Source organism: Dendropsophus ebraccatus, chromosome 5 (assembly GCF_027789765.1).
Source record: "Dendropsophus ebraccatus isolate aDenEbr1 chromosome 5, aDenEbr1.pat, whole genome shotgun sequence".
In the NCBI taxonomy this organism is placed as follows: domain Eukaryota; kingdom Metazoa; phylum Chordata; class Amphibia; order Anura; family Hylidae; genus Dendropsophus; species Dendropsophus ebraccatus.
The window spans coordinates 101,287,369-101,304,939 of record NC_091458.1 but is presented as its reverse complement, the minus strand read 5'-3'; the positions used below and the strand labels follow the sequence as shown (position 1 = coordinate 101,304,939).

Here is a 17,571-nt window from a genome sequence, read left to right as displayed (position 1 = left end):
ACAGTGCTGGTACAACATTGCTTTATTGTAATAGATCGAACAATAAAGGTATATAATATATTTATTTATTTCATTATTTTACGTGTTTTAATTTATAAAATGGGAAAGGCGGATTTAAACTTTTATTGGGGAGGAGCTATGTCATTTTTTTTTTTTACACTTTTTAAGTCCCCCTTTTGGACTATAACATGCATGCATTACATTACATACACCCATCATTGCTATAACATAGCATAGCATTGATCAGTGTTATCTGTAATTATTACATAGAGTTTGCCACAGGCAGGCTCTATGCAATGATTGACCATTAGTCAAAAACATTTTTTTAGAGGACAGGTATACTTTAAGTTTTATTTTACTTTTTTATTATCCCATTTCTTACTCTTCTTTAGCAACATTTATAATATGTTTGCCTCCTTTCACACTTCCAGGTTTTTTTATTACCAACTGGGCAGAAAATATATATTTACCCAGATCGCTTCTTTAAAATAAACTGTGCAGCAAATTTACCTTTGTAGCATAAATCTTCAAGATGCAAAAAAAGTGCAGTGCAGAAAAAGTTAAATATAGCACCACAGCTAGCACACAAGCTGTAAGGCATACAGTATCTAGGCACAAGCAGAGATTTTATTTTCAATTGTGCAGTCCATGCAGGGCATAACTGCATATCATCCTTCTTCTCACACTGTTATGACTTACCCAATGATGAAACACGAGACTGCAGTACCAAAGAAAGCATAGGCGAGTATTGAGCCAATATTTCTGAAGAAGTGTCTCTGAAAAATGAACAAACATAGGGACTTAAGGAAAAGTTCAATGCTGTTGGATTTAATAAAAGTGAAAAACCCTGGTAAACTGCATCAGAATACAGAGTGGGGCCATGTGAAGACACAGTACATCAGTAAGTCCCTTGTTTTATTTTATAGTGCCTCACCACTGTGTACCAGGTGTGAGGCACAAGGGTGCCAACCTCGTTCACATAATCTACTCCTGCCCTAAGCCGGGGCGGTTCTAAGAGAATGTGGTGAATTCTGTATACCAACTCTCTATTGTCCCTCCTCAGTTTGTCTACCTTTTCACAATTGACATGTTAAAGCTTTCCGTTACCCAAACACTGTTTCACCAGAAAATTAATCACTCCGCATTGACAGGATGTGCAGCATCCCTCCAGGGATTATTATCGTAGAGAAGACTCTCTAAAAGGGGTATCCAGGATTAGAAAAAACACAGCTAACTTTCTTACAAAAACAGCACCATTCCTGTCCCCAGGTTGTGTAAGGTATTTCAGTTTAGCTCCTTTCAATGTCCACTGGCTGGTGGATATTATGTGAGGTGTTAGGTAATGTTAAAGGCATAACAGCTTTAGAATCGAAGGCTTTTATAATATATAATAAAAAGTTATGCAATTTTCATTCTAATCCTCTTATAGCAAACAATCAGAAGGAAAACATTCACATGCAATACAGCTAGAAAACTACTCACACGGTAACACAGCACTTGTCTTACACATTGTAATGGTATTTCTGCCTGGTATGTCTGTGACTTCATTTTTTCCCCAAAAAAATGCATTCCAGAAGAGTTAAAAAGGCATGTCTGGGGCACTGTACTGGTTTGATCCGCAATGCCCCACCCTCGCTGTACACCACCCCCTCCTCCTGTAACCCATACACATTTGAGTTGGACTTGTCTCAGCAGTGATGGCCCGCCCAGCCAATCACTGGCAACAGCCATGTCCCATCTCAGTCAGTGATTGGCTGAGCAGGCTGTCACCGCTGAGAGGCATCCGCCTCTAAAGTAGAGGTGGGCCTTGAAAATGCCGCAGGAGGATCCAAAGGGAGCATAATAAGAATAAGCTGTTTATTATGTTGTATACAAGGGCATCAAAATATATATATTATATATATATATATATATATATATATATATATATATATATATATATATATACACACACACACTCACCGGCCACTTTATTAGGTACACCTATCCAACTGCATGTTACCACTTAATTTCTAATCAGCCAATCACATGGCGGCAACTCAGTGCATTTAGGCATGTAGACATGGTCAAGACAATCTCCTGCAGTTCAAACCGAGCATCAGTATGGGGAAGAAAGGTGATTTGAGTGCCTTTGAACGTGGCATAGTTGTTGGCGCCAGAAGGGCTGGTCTGAGTATTTCAGAAACTGCTGATCTACTGGGATTTTCACGCACAACCATCTCTAGGGTTTACAGAAAATGGTCCGAAAAAGAAAAAAACATCCAGTGAGCGGCAGTTCTGTGGGCGGAAATGCCTTGTTGATGCCAGAGGAGAATGGGCAGACTGGTTCCAGCTGATAGAAAGGCAACAGTGACTCAAATAGCCAACCGTGACAACCAAGGTAGGCAGAAGAGCATCTCTGAACGCACAGTACGTCGAACTTTGAGGCAGATGGGCTACAGCAGCAGAAGACCACACCGGGTGCCACTCCTTTCAGCTAAGAACAGGAAACTGAGGCTACAATTTGCACAAGCTCATCGAAAATGGACAGTAGAAGATTGAAAAACGTTGCCTGGTCTGATGAGTCTCGATTTCTGCTGCGCCATTCGGATGGTAGGGTCAGAATTTGGCGTCAACAACATGAAAGCATGGATCCATCCTGCCTTGTATCAACGGTTCAGGCTGGTGGTGGTGGTGTCATGGTGTGGGGAATATTTTCTTGGCACTCTTTGGGCCCCTTGGTACCAATTGAGCATCGTTGCAACGCCACAGCCTCCCTGAGTATTGTTGCTGACCATGTCCATCCCTTTATGACCACAATGTACCCAACATCTGATGGCTACTTTCAGCAGGATAATGCGCCATGTCATAAAGCTAGAATCATCTCAGACTGGTTTCTTGAACATGACAATGAGTTCACTGTACTCAAATGGCCTCCACAGTCACCAGATCTCAATCCAATAGAGCATCTTTGGGATGTGGTGGAACGGGAGATTCGCATCATGGATGCGCAGCCGACAAATCTGTGGCAACTGTGTGATGCCATCATGTCAATATGGACCAAAATCTCTGAGGAATGCTTCCAGCACCTTGTTGTATCTATGCCACGAAGAATTGAGGCAGTTCTGAAGGCAAAAGGGGGTCCAACCCGTTACTAGCATGGTTTACCTAATAAAGTGGCCGGTGAATATGAATATAAATATATATATAAGCCATTGATGCACCAGGCAGAAATACCATTGCAATATGATATCTATCAGTGTCAGTAGTTTACTACCAACATTACATGTGACAGTTTTCCTTTAAATTCCATATTCTCCTAGCATTTAAACACTAAATAAATATCACACATATGAATGGAAAAATTGCAAGTAAAGGCTAGTTCAAATTGTAGAGCCATATACAAAGAATAATCATAAAAAAAAGGGTGGTGGGGGAGAAGTGTGCAAGCTGCCTTCCACATTAAAATGTGTTGAGAGTGTCACCTAGTGGCCATTCTGCCTGCAACATTAAACCCAAATTTACAAAAAGCAGCAAAAATTCTGAGAAAAAAACTAAATTATACCCCACTAAATTATCGATAAAAAAAAAAGATCAGACTGTGGTACAACATCAGTGGATTTGGTTGCCATTGACAATTGTTTTACTTTTTTTCTTGCATCTGTATCAAGTCTTTCCCATGCTTCTGTATTTAAAAATACTATCCTATTTTATAAATGACACAAACTACGTAACACACCATAACAAAACTTCTCTTCAACAAAATATTATACATCAAGTATCAAAATACATTACGCTGTGCAAAAGATTAAAAAAAAAAAAAATTACATTATTAAGTAATCCTGACCTACCTTTTTTAAACTGTATCCAGCATGAAAGATGATAGGTGGCAATAAAATGTTAAAGAAGACTTCTGGGTCAAAGGTCACCTAAGGGGAAAAAAACAAAACAAATAATGGATTCAGCTTACATTGCTATTGGAATTGGGGTTATAGTACATGTTAGCGGGAGACCTAAATAAACACAGAGATAAGAAGATCACCATCTCTCTTAATTGACCTAAGCGCATTAAGCCTGGCTGCAGAAAGGAGTTATATGACAGAAGGCATGTGATGTTCGACTGAAAACATTCTTCTGATGCCTCCATAAGGCAATGCAGGGTGCTGCCATCCTTAAATCAGCTGGCATTAATATCCTACATTGCAAATAATCATAAAGGCAACTGAAAGTTATGTTACAAACTAAAGAAAATAAAAACAAAGTTAGGCATTGTGGAATCTATATGAAAAAAAGCTTTGAAAAGGTCATCAAAATGCAAAAAAACTTTCTAATGTTATTTTGAACTATACTTATTTTTTTAAGTAATTCTTTACATCTAAAAGGCACACGTTCATTCTTTTGACGGAGGGCAGAATCCGCCCGTGCATAGAATGGAGTCTATGACACGGGCGGAGACGCGCGCACCCACCACATTCCGCCGTCGGGTGCGAGCTGCGGAATGCGCGAGGAGTTATCCATCGCCATCCGGCAGTGTGAACTGAGAAATACCACTCTATTTATTCTCCGTATTCTAATGTTTCTAGAAATTCCCCATATGTGGCCGCAGTGCATCATCTGACTCAACCACAGGCCTCAGACATGACAGAGAACTGGGGAATTTCGGGGCCTTTTTTTAATTTCAGGGTTTTTTTTAGCCATTATACTATGTCACAGGGGCCTTATGGTGCCAAAATATTTGTGTAAGACAAGTTAACGTTTCCATCTTTACCACTCTGGGGAACAAGTGACACCCTGATCAATTTTTATTTAATTTTTTACGAGTTGGTACGAAAAAGAGTGTAGGCGTAAGGAGTAACACTCTACTAATTCCAACTGGAAAGTAGAGGTATTCTTATCAGAAAATTATCCACTGGGTACACAATGATCATAGAAGAGATGCTCGTAGTTTATGGTGCAAGTGCTCTTGTGCACAATTTTGCAGATCTCCCTCCAGATTCCTCATAGACACTGCGGTACCTATGGGGTTAACTGCCCAGGGGGGAGTTAACCTCCTCCTGCTGCCCGATCGTCACTAGGGACAGGAACTACTCATTTTGCGGCAAGGTGTTAAAGGTGGTTTCCACTTATCCTGTGGTTTGGGAGGAGTTTAGGGTTAAGTGGACAAGAGATCATGGTCAGGTTTGCCCTCCGTACCCCTGGTGATCTCCAGATCGGTCCATGGTTTGTTTGTTTTGAATACAGCCATGGGTATGGTAAAGAGAACCTGGCATCATAAGAATGAAGAGCATCAGTGTAACTGCAATACAGCTCGTAAGCACCATAGCATCCACCCAGCAGGGTGACACTGATGACAGGCTAGGTCAGAAGGCAAAAACGCAGCAGTTGTGATCATCAAGTCAATGGTTGTTAGGTCCAGCATAGGACGCTTTAATATCTATCCTGGGAAACTGCCTAAAACATCCCAGTAATACTCCTGAAAATGTTCACGCCATTTTCCCCATGGCCCTGCCATAATTCAGTATGAAGCAGATCTCAACACCCTCCCAAGTTTCAACAGCAGAGCTCCATTTCTAATAAGGTTGCCTTAAACTCTTGTGTTATCCAACCGGCGTTGGGTTCATATTTTGTCTTACTTGTCACCTTCTAGAACTTTGCCCTTAACTCAAACTTAGACATTAAAACTTTGGTTAAATTATTTTGACTTCTAGTATAGAAAAGACAATGCGGTTTGAAACATTCTACATTAACTGCTTACAACTTAATGTATATGGCGATAAGTGCAGGTCTGTCCGCCATGTAACAATGTCTACTTAATGATCACAAAGGATACTCTATTACAGACTATTTTAGGTCACAGAACTGAAGCCTCATGGGCAAAACAGGCCAAGTTAATGCTAGCCTCTAAGGCAAGATTCAGATGTGCACTGAAGCCTGAGTACATCCCAGGCAAGGCAAAGACTCAGGCAATAATACATGAACTCAAAGGAGAAAATCACTCTCGCATACAAAGCAATTTATCTCAGAGAACATGATAAATGCAATTAAAGCAATTTTGGTGATAGAAAATACAAAGACTGATGCATCTTCTAGAGAACTTTAACCCGGCTTCAGAGTACGTTGTGCCAGTGATGCCTCTTATTCAGACCTGTAATTCAGCAGGAGAATCATATACAGTAATTTACTATGGAAAACAGAGCTATGAAGAAGTATGTAAGACCATAAATAGCTGGGGACAGCAAGAGTCTACAACACAAAGCTATACAGTCAGCAGTAAGAGGACGCTAAGACAAGATTGCTAATGGCCTTTGTGGTCATCATATGTCATTTACACATACTGATATTGATAGATATTCTTTAAGGCGCTAATGTCATTATCTAAACTTTTTACATGACCGCATGTTCAGACTCCTGCGCTTGTGGCTGGCTGTGGGGGGTGGGGAGTCTACCATGTTCTTCACCCACTTATAAGTAACAGGACTAGAGTGTTGTAAACTTTTTAAGGGTGCATTCACATGTCCAGGATCTGCAGCAGATTTAGTGGCGCAGATTTCAAGTTGCAGATTCAAAGCAAAGCAAATCTGAGCCGGCATTTCACAACTGTAATAAAATGACAGTACTGCTTAAAGAAAAAGACAAAGACTATGTTTTACCTCCACAAACTGCTGTTATGGCTGCATAAGTGAACCAAGGACTATTCCACATGTCATTTCCATCATTGCACTTAATGACATTACCCTGCAGTCAGCCTGAAAGGGTTCATGCCCTGAAGCATGTAAGGAGCAAAAAGGGAGGGGAAAAAAAGGCCCTGGAATCCTAGCACAAACACACACTTGTTCAATGGCGAGTAGTGTCCAACATTTATTGATTAAAATGAATCAAAAAGGTGAATACAAAAAGGCATAGCACTACTTCTTCAGATGCAGGGTTTGTGTGTCTGGGCTTGGACTGTATTCAAGTAGCTCCTGACTGACACTATGCACACGTGCACTCTGAAACTTGCCTTCATCCTCAGCGCCCCATGCACCATAGCAGCTTTTTTTTATTGGATTTCACATCTTAAATTGATCACCATCATTAATCCATCATTCTTACTTCCTATCACTCACATTCTACCCTGTTCACCATTCCAACCTTCTCTTTCCCTTACCTTCCTACTGCTACTTCCTACCTTTTTCTGGGGCTTATTTCACCTATTAATTTCCCCTCGTTTATATTAATCTATTGCCGCTTCCACCAATCCTTCCCTTAGTTTACATCTACTACTTTAATCTTACTTAATTCTTTTATTCATATACCTTCTAATTTATTCATTCCCTTAAACTCATTCCGCCCCCTTCCCACCCCACCGGCGGTCTGGGAACAAAAGGAAAATAAACAAAGTAATAAATAAAATAAGTACATATTATATATATATATATAATCTATATCATAAAAATGAAAGTCTGTCTGTCTGTCCCAAATAGACTTCCAAACGCCTGAACCGTTTGACCTCAAATTTGGCACAAAGATACATTGGGTGCCCTGGAAGGTTTTAGCGAAGGTCCCATCCCCGTCAGATGTACAGGAGGGGAGGGGGAGGGGAAAGAGCGCCCCATAGAGATGAATGGGAAAATCTCCTCACTGCAAACACAGGTGATATAATTAGCTGCAGCTTTGCCCAGAGAAAACGGCAGTTGGACTCCAGCCTTAGCAACCAATAGGATTACTGCTTTCATTTTCACAGGGAGTTGTGGTTGCTAGGGAAGCTGCCTCACAACATCCACAGTAATAACTGGTAGACCCCCTACTCCATCTATACAGTACATGTATATACAGGACTCCCTACTCCATCTATACAGTACATGTATATACAGGACCCACTACTCCATCTATACAGTACATGTATATACAGGACCCCCTACTCCATCTATACAGTACATGTATATACAGGGCCCCCTACTCCATCTATACAGTACATGTATATACAGGGCCCCCTACTCCATCTATACAGTACATGTATATACAGGACCCCCTACTCCATCCATACAGTACATGTATATACAGGACCCCCTACTCCATCCATACAGTACATGTATATACAGGACCCCCTACTCCATCTATACTGTACATGTATATACAGGACCCCCTACTCCATCTATACAGTACATGTATATACAGGACCCCCTACTCCATCTATACAGTACATGTATATACAGGACCCCCTACTCCATCTATACAGTACATGTATATACAGGACCCCCTACTCCATCTATACAGTACATGTATACAGGACCCCCTACTCCATCTATACAGTACATGTATATACAGGGCACTACAGGTATACCAAACTGTGACTGGGTAACACTGCCACACCAGACCTGACCAATACCGCCATACTGCTCTGGATAAAACGGTCATACCAGACCTGACCAATACCGCCATGCTGTGACTAGATAACACCACTATACCAGACCTGACCAATACCGCCTTACTGTGACTGGATAACACTGCCATACCAGACCTGACCAATACCGCCATACTGTGACTGGATAACACTGCCATACCACACCTGACCAATACTGCCATACTGTGACTGGATAACACCACTATACCAGACCTGACCAATACCGCCACATTGTGACTGGAGAACACCGCCACACCAGACCTGACCAATAACACCATACTGTGACTGGATAACACCGCCATACCAGACATGAACAATACCGACACACTGTGACTAAATAACACTGCCATACCAGACCTGACCAATACCGCCATACTGTGACTGGATAACACCGCTATACCAGACCTGACCAATAACGCCATACCCCCCTCGAAAAGACACCAGATTTTCTGGCAAGTCTGAACAGGAGGGTACTGCCCCTCTGCAAGGTGCTACCCTACGCACCAGACCATGGGTGCCTAATGGTAAATACGACCCTGCAGGTATACAGGACACTACAGGTATAGAGGACCCCAAAACTATACACTACAGGTGCACGGGACCTCCACCAACTATATACTACAGGTATACAGGACCCCAAACTATACACTACAGGTATACAGGACCCCAAAACTATACAATACAGGTATACAGGACCCCAAAACTATACCCTACAGGTATACAGGAACTCCACCAACTATATACTACAGGTATACAGCACCTTCACCAACTCTATACTACAGGTATACAGGACCCCAAAGCTATATACTACAGGTATACAGGAACTCCACCAACTATATACTACAGGTATACAGGACCCCCCGAACTATACAGTACAGGTATACCGGACCTTCACCAACTGTACACTGCAGGTATACAGGACCTCCCTTAACTATACACTACAGGTATACAGCCCCCCCCCCCCCAACTACACATTACAGGTATACAGGACCCCCCCAACTATACACTATAGGTATACAGCCCCCCCAACTATGCACTACAGATATGCGAGACCCCTAAAAACTATACATTGTGGGTATACAGAACCCCTCCAACTATGCACTACAGGTATACACCAATTTCACTGATTAACTCAGATGAAACAATACCTTTAGCTTGGCCTCCTGGGCACCTTAGAAAAAATCTAATTAACACACTGACACTTTATACCCGGGCAGCGCCGGGTACATTTTCTAGTTTATATATATATATATATATATATATATATATATATATATATATATATATATAATCCTTCCAACTAAAACACTAACTACTCCAGATGAGGTCTCCACACTTTCTTTGCCCCAAAACTTCCAGCACAAATTTACACATTTTGACTACCTCCCCATTTCCTTCTGCTTTCTCCTTTTCCAAAATTCTGCCCTTTGGACCTCTGCACTAGTCGCTGTCCAATTTCTTACTATTACCAGACTTGCCGCAAAAAATAATATATTGTCTTCAAAGCCATATAAACCTGTTTTGTTATTACCCCCACCCCCAGTAGTGCACATAAGCACCTGTCTAATCTCCACCTCAAATACATTAAACATATTAGCAGCTTAGATGCTTCTAACCTGCTGATAGTTTTCCTTTAAGGCCTTCAGAAGTAGCTGTGTCCCATACTCAAGGGGATATCTCCCCTAGGGTTCATCCCATACATGAATCATATTGCTCCAAACATACTGCCCTATAAGGATCGCAGTGTTTTTTTTTTCCAGTAGAGATCAGTAGGGGGCAGAGATTTCCAATGTAAACTAAAAGTATATGATTTCATTGATTATGCACACTACGTCTTTCAATGAAAGAGCTAAAAAGTGGCCAATCCCTTTAAAGATAAACCTTATGTTAAGATGTTTATTTTTAGTCACTTATTTCAATAAGTCTATTGTAATTTATAGATAAGTACTGTTTCCACTGATATGACGTATTACATTGGCCAAATAAACAGTCTATATGAAAGCTAAATGCTTTGTAAGTAAAAGCATGATAGAATAGTTTTTTTTTCCTGCTATTCCATGCACACTGTTCTCACTTAACTGGACTTTGATCAATGTAAACATGTAGGTTTAATAAGATGAGGACTTCACTCCGACAAATACAACAGCTACAAACACAAGAATATGCTGTCACCAATGCTGCATATTCATCTGAGAACACCAGATGGCGGTAGGGTGTTTTTTCAGGATGCCAATTTAAAGTAGCAGTGAATTATACATAACTTGTATAAATAAATTTTTATGAACAATCAATAACGGATAAAAGAAGGCACTCACCAGCAGTGTGTTCAGACCATCCGGCTTTTATTGCTGTGTGCAGGGGCAGCGGGGGAGACAAGGTGGGTGACCGCAGTTTCCTAACCCTTTATTGATTGTTCATACAGCATGTTTATTTCGAATTGAGCACCACCACATACCGGACCCAGCCTGAGATAGTGCCATCTAGTGGAGAGCCAGGCAGTGCAATCACTTTTTTTCTTTCTTGTTGAAATACATTTTTATGATTGTTGTACTGGTTGTCAACGGGTGGGTTAAGCAACTGCTCATAAAATATAGACAAAGTTCAAAGAATGAAATTCACAGAACAGAAAGATTTACACTACCATGGAGTCAGTAGGCCAAAGTAAAGATGAAATAACTGGAAACCTTTGTTATGCACTAATAAGAAATCTATTACCTAATCTTCAGAAAAAGTATTACCTTAGTCTGATCCTCCTTCATGGATGTCCTTAAATCTAATGCAATTATTTTCTGACCAGTGAATAACCTCACTACACCAACTGAGATTGGTGGCAAAGCAAGAACAACACGAGCATAAACAGACAATTTCAGTATACACAGAAATTGCTTGTTGCACTCTAAGTTCTTATCATTTATGAATATACACTTCCTATTTAAGTTGAATTCTACAATATTCATGGATTTTATTCATTTATTTTTTAACTGGAGTCAGCCCTTTTTCACTGTCTAGTGTCAAAAAAACCAGCTCCAAGTCCACAGCTCTAGCTGTAAAGGCAAAAGAAAAGCACCAGTATCCCTGCACATAAAATAAAAAATATCTTTAATAAAAAATAAAGTTCACTTACTTTTCTCAGCATGTCGTTCTGTTCCACATTATGAATTTTCTCAGGAATGATTTCTCCCTTTAAGGTGTACTCAAAGAACTTCCCACTGACATTGACAAGGAGTGTGGTAAATGCCCTCTGTTCTGGAGAGCAGCTAATGGCTTTGTCATAGGTGCTGGTGGAAGGTGTGCCATACCTTAAAATGACGCCGACAATAAGACCTAATGGATAAAACAAAAATCTGTCAAAACCTTATTTATCTCTATAAATATATACTTACACATCATAAGTAAAAATATACAAACATTTACCATCAGAGCTTCTGTTTTCATAAGCTTATAACAGATCCATTATAATCTGTTTGACTGACATACCATGTAAGGCCACGTTCACACAACATATTTTTTCAATAAATAATGTCCGTTGTTGCAGTTTGCAACACGGGCCGCTATTTATTGAAAAGGTCTAAACACATTGGGGGACATGTATCATCCGTCATATTTTTTTTTTTTTTTCGGCGTAAAGAGCAGATTTGCGAATATTTTATTCGCAAAACGGACGATTTACGAATAAAATATTTGCAAATCATCTCTTTACGCTGGGGGGCGGAACGGGGGGCGCGGACTCATGACTCATAGTCCCCGCGATTTATCTTTTTTTTTAAAGATACGCCGAAAACCTACTCCAGTCCTAAGCTGGCGTAGGTTTTCGGCCGTGCGCACCGGCTCGCACGGGATTTATGTAGAGGCAATCCGCCTCTACATAAATCTCCGTAGCGCCGGAGATGCGGGAGCTTTTTTAAGTCCGGGGCAGAAAACGCCGGACTTAATAAATGTCCCCCATTGTGTTCTATGGAATCCCGTCCGGAGTGTATACGCATAGGGGGAGATTTATAAAAGGGTGTAAATATACACCTGGTGTAAACTGCCCACAGCAACCAATCACAGCTCCTCTTATATTTTACCAGAGCTGAAAGCTGAGCTGAGATTGGTTGCTGTGGACAGTTTACACCAGGTGTATATTTACACCCTTTCATAAATCTCCCCCATAGTATACACTCTGGCCGGGATTCCATGTGGCCACACTCAAAACGGACATGTCAATTTTGTGTGGCCACTATTCATCGAATTGCGGCCGCACAAAGTTGGCAGTGCAGATAAGATAAAGGGCGGCTCCGGCTGCACTTTACATTGTCTGCAATGGTTAATTGGAACGCGGGCACACCTGAATGTGCCCGCATTCCAATTCAAAATAAATGAAGTTTACAGCAGCCGTGTCACAGAATGGCCGCTGTCTTAAAGCATTTAAACGTGGTCTAATACAGAAACATACCAATATCTAACAAATTACTCAATATCCACTGCAACTGATAGCTGTTAGTAAGGAAGTCGTACAATATATTTTCATTGTCCTTTAAGGGCTTAAATCTTTTGTGGAAGACCTAAAAATGCAATTTCTTTAGGTAAAAAAAAAATGGGGCCCACTTTTCATATCATAATTCACAATTCATATCACAATGCACAATTTATATCTCGCCATTTCTACCTGCATACTAAAATCAGCATTATACCAAGGTGCCAGCAGTAGAACCGGAACTGGGAGCCCCACTCTACAGTTATCTACACAGCACTAGTTGTACTTTTTGATGGCACCTTTATTGTTACCATAAAATATATGTATACCATGTATAATCTGTACATAAACAATTGAAAACAATTCCGATTTACAAATGACCTAAAAGTCCCAAGGTTATCATGGCTGTCATGGCATGCAGAGAGGTTGAAGTTTCACAACAGCTAGGGAGCCACATGAATAGTGCATGCTAGCACATGCTAAATAATACATAGGGAGCATTGATAGCTGTCTAGGGAAACACCTGGCACCAACACGTTCTAAGCAGTGTAGACCCAAAATTACATCAATAAGGTGAAGCAAAGTGCAGCTAAGGTGCGGCCAATCACATAAAAACTATTAAAACAACGGATTTTTAAACTGCATGACTAATCCAGACTACAGGAGATGTGCTTTAAAGGGGTCTTCCAACAGAACAGCAATATCTTTATAGCAGTAAACAGTACTTATCTTTAAAATGTCTTATCTCATGTGTTTTCCATGTCACTGGCCTACATAGAACCCTGTGATGACAGACATGCTAACATTCCTATGCCATATTCTATTGATAAACAGTAAATGCAATTACATACAAGTGCATCACAAATTAAATCAAGAAAAAAAATAAATTCAAAAAGTGAAACATTACAGACAGAGTGAACGTTTTCTAGTGTTAATGCGAAAGAAAGCACAACATTAATCAGCTCAGAAAATTAGACTATATTATATAGACATATATAAGACAAAGTGGAAAAAAAAACAAAAAAACAAAACAGAAATGTTGCCTAATGAAATGTACAGTAAATGCAGTCAATACTTGGTGGGGGCTCCTTCTGCATGAATGACTGCATCAATGCGGCGTGACATGGAGGTGAACAGCCTGTGGCACTGCAGAGGTGTTATGGAAGCCCAGGTTGCTTTGATAGCAGCCTTCAGCTCATCTGCATTGTTGTCTCTGGTGTCTCTCATAATCCTCCTGACAATAGCCTATAGATTTTCCATGGGTTACAGTGACTGTACCACCAGGCCCAGGCTGAAGCACTGGAGGCAGGCCGGCCCACCCTTAGTGGGAAGAAACCCCAGCCCCTCCATGACGTGACTCCATTAGAATCAATGCAACCCTATCATAGAGGGGTGGGGGTTTTCTCCCACTAAGGGTGGGTCGGCACGCCTCCAGTGCTTCAGCCTGGGCCTTGTGGTACAGTCATTTTAAGGTCAGGTGAGTTTTCTGGCCAGTCAAGTGATACTGTGGATATTTAACCATGTATTAGTGTGTAGTAGTTTTGGCAGTGTGGACAGGAGCCAAGTCCTGCTGGAAAGCAAAAATTCCATCTCCAAAAAGTTTGTCAGCACAGGGCAGCATGAAGTGCTCTAATATTTCCTAGAAGACTGCTGCACTGACTTTGGTGTTGATAAAACACAGTGGACCTACCCAAGCAGATAAGATGGTTCCCCAAACCATCACTTATTGTGGAAACTTAACACTAGACCTCAGGCAGCTTGGATTGTGTGCCTCTCCGCTCTTCCTCTAGACTCTGAAACCTTGATTTCCAAACAAAATGCACAATTTACTTTTATCTGAAAACAACATCTTTAACCACCAAGCAACAGTCCAGTTCTTTTTCTTCTTGGCCCAGTTAAGACGCTTCTGAAATTGTCTATTGGTCATGAGTGGCCTGACACATGGAATGTGACACTTGTAGCCCATGTCCTGGATACGGCTGAGTGTGGTGGCTCTTGATGCACAGACTCCAGCGGCAGTCCACTCCCCTAAATTTTTGAATGGCCTTTTCTTAACAACCCTATCAGGGCTGCGGCTCTCTCGGCTGCATGTGCGGCTTTTTCTACCACATTTTTTCCTTCCACTCACCTCTTCATTAATATGCTTTTATACAGCACTGTGTGAACAGCCAGCTTCTTTAGCAATGAACTTTAGTGGCCTCCTTGTGGAGTTTGTCAATGACTGCCTTCTGGACATTTGTCAAGTCAGCAGTTTTCCACACAATTGTTCACCTACTGAACCAGACTAATAGCCCTATTCCACGGGACAATTATCATTCAGATTATCGTTAAGTCATTCGAATCTAAGAGATAATCATTCGGTTGAATAGCAGTTAACGATTAACGACCGAACAAGAAATCGTTGATCGTTTAATAAGACCTGGACCTATTTTTATCGTTGCTCGTTCGCAAATCGTTCGTAGTGACGAACGCAATAGCAACGACAAAACGACTGCAAGAACGATAAGTAACGATTATCGTTCTATGTAAATGGGTGAACGATTTCAGGTCTTTTGCAATATCGGTTGTTTGGATCGTATATTGTTAACGATTATGCGAATGATAATCGTCCCGTGGAATAGGGCCCTATTACACAAACAGATTATCTGACAGATTTTTTTTTTTTTTGAGCCAAAGCTAGAAATGGACTATAAACATAGAACAGGTCACAAAGGAAAGACTGAGATTTTGCCTCTTTTTAAATCCATTCCAGGCTTCAGCTTAAAAAAAATCTGTCAGAAAATCTGTTGGTGTAATAGGGCCCTAAGGCTGTATTCACACGTCCATTTTTTTTTACGGAACTACGGATGGTGAATGTCTGTAATGGATTGTTTCCCCGTCTGGCGTGATGTATCAATACCATGCTGGCAGCAGAGAAAGCGCCCTATTCCACCCGACGATTATCATTCGCATAATCGTTAACGATTAACAATTTCAAACGACCGCTATTGCGAAAGACCTGAAAACGTTCACTCATTTCCATGGAACAATAATCGTTACTTATGATGGTATTTGCGATTGTTTTTTCTTCGCTATTTCTTCGCTACTGCATTCGTATCTACTGCGAACGACCGAACGACGTCTTATTCAATGCGAATGTTTTGCGAACGAGCAACGATAAAAATAGGTCCAGGTCTTATAAAGCGATCAACGATTTCTCGTTCGGCCGTTAATCATTAACTGCATTTCATCCGAACGATTATTGTTTAGATTCGAACGATTTAACGATAATTTGAATGATAATCCTCCGGTGGAATAGGGCCCAAACTCTTTGAATCGCCATAGCTCTGTCATTATAGTGCCGCATCGATTCAAAGAGTTTCCGCGCTGGGTGGGGAAACAATCCATTACATGCCGTCACCGTCCGTACGTCCGCAAAATCTACTTTTAAAGCACTTTTTAAGCAATTTTAAATGCTTTGGAAGCTTTTGCAGGTGTTTTGGGTTAAAGGGGTAATGTGGCGTTTAACTTTTATTCACTAAATAACACACATTACAAAGTTATACAACTTTGTAATGTGTGTTATTTAAGTGAATGGCCCCCTTCCCCGTTTTCCCTCCACCCCGGAAGTGTTGGTGCATTATACTTAAGTGTTCGCTGTCGACCCTGGCCGCTGATGACGTGACAGAGGGGGGGCGGCATGAGGGACAGCTGGAGCTGTTCGGCCAGCCTCCCGAAGATGACTTCGTCAACACAAGATGGCAGCCAGGGTCAACAGCGAACACTTAAGTATAATGCACCACAGGGTGGGGGGAAAACGGGGAAGGGGGCCATTCACCTAAATAACACACATTACAAAGTTGTATAACTTTGTAATGTGTGTTATCTAGTGAATAAAAGTTAAACGCCGCATTACCCCTTTAATTATTTAAAATTTCCGAGATAATGAATTCTAAGTTTTCCTTGGCTGTAAGCCATAATCACCAACATTAATAGAAATAAAGACTAGAAAAAAGTTCTGTTGGTAATGATGTTTCACTTTGTAAATTAAATACTGAAAAGAAAAACAAAAACTTTGATGATATCCTATTTTATTGAGATGCATTTGTAGCTAATACCTCTTTAACACATGTGATAAGCTGTTCTGAACACTGAACTAGGGGAAGTATGGAACAATTTGTAGGGCATTATGGTGCATTTACACATTTCCATTAAACACAGAACCATAGAAGAAGAAGCTGCACAGTATAATTAATGACCTCTCAAAATTATGTATCATGATCTGTACCAACCTCTGCTTTAATTGCGTCAGTCACAGAAGCGACTCCTGTCACTGACAGATTGAAACCCCTGCAGTGAGACTATGGGGGTCCCAGTCAGTGTTTCATATTTACCTCTATGCTGTCTTATTGGTGACATGCAACCAGAGTCTGCTTCAGGTAACAGAGTGCTGATATCACTGATATTATACAATATTTGTGTACATGGTAATTTTTGATTGCTTTATTTTTTTTCTGTTCTATGTGAGCAATACTCACATTTTATTCCTCTTTTTGTTTACATTCGCCTTGTGGGAACAATACTCCTTGTAGGAACATTTTTTTAACATACTTTTATTTGTAAAAAGGAAAAAATTATGTGAGAAATGAGAATTTTCACCCTTTATTGGGGGAAGACTTTGTAATATTTTAAACACTTAATTTTTTTCTTACACTTTTTTAAGTCCCATATAGACTTAAAATTTACAGTAAAAAAATTTACAGTAAAAACATGG

At 40.6% G+C, this 17,571-nt stretch overlaps 1 protein-coding gene across 2 annotated transcripts in view; it reads right to left on the bottom strand.

Moving 5' to 3' along the window:
* SLC9A7 (solute carrier family 9 member A7) overlaps positions 1-17,571 on the bottom strand; it is a 72,675-nt gene that overhangs the window by 35,289 nt on the left and 19,815 nt on the right. For both annotated transcript variants that reach the window (XM_069970831.1, XM_069970833.1), the window contains exons 2-4: positions 11,487-11,686; positions 3,831-3,908; positions 700-776 (exon numbers count right to left, since the gene is read on the bottom strand). In XM_069970831.1, the coding sequence (XP_069826932.1) occupies positions 700-776; positions 3,831-3,908; positions 11,487-11,686 (355 nt within the window). The remainder of the gene's footprint in view (positions 1-699; positions 777-3,830; positions 3,909-11,486; positions 11,687-17,571) is intronic.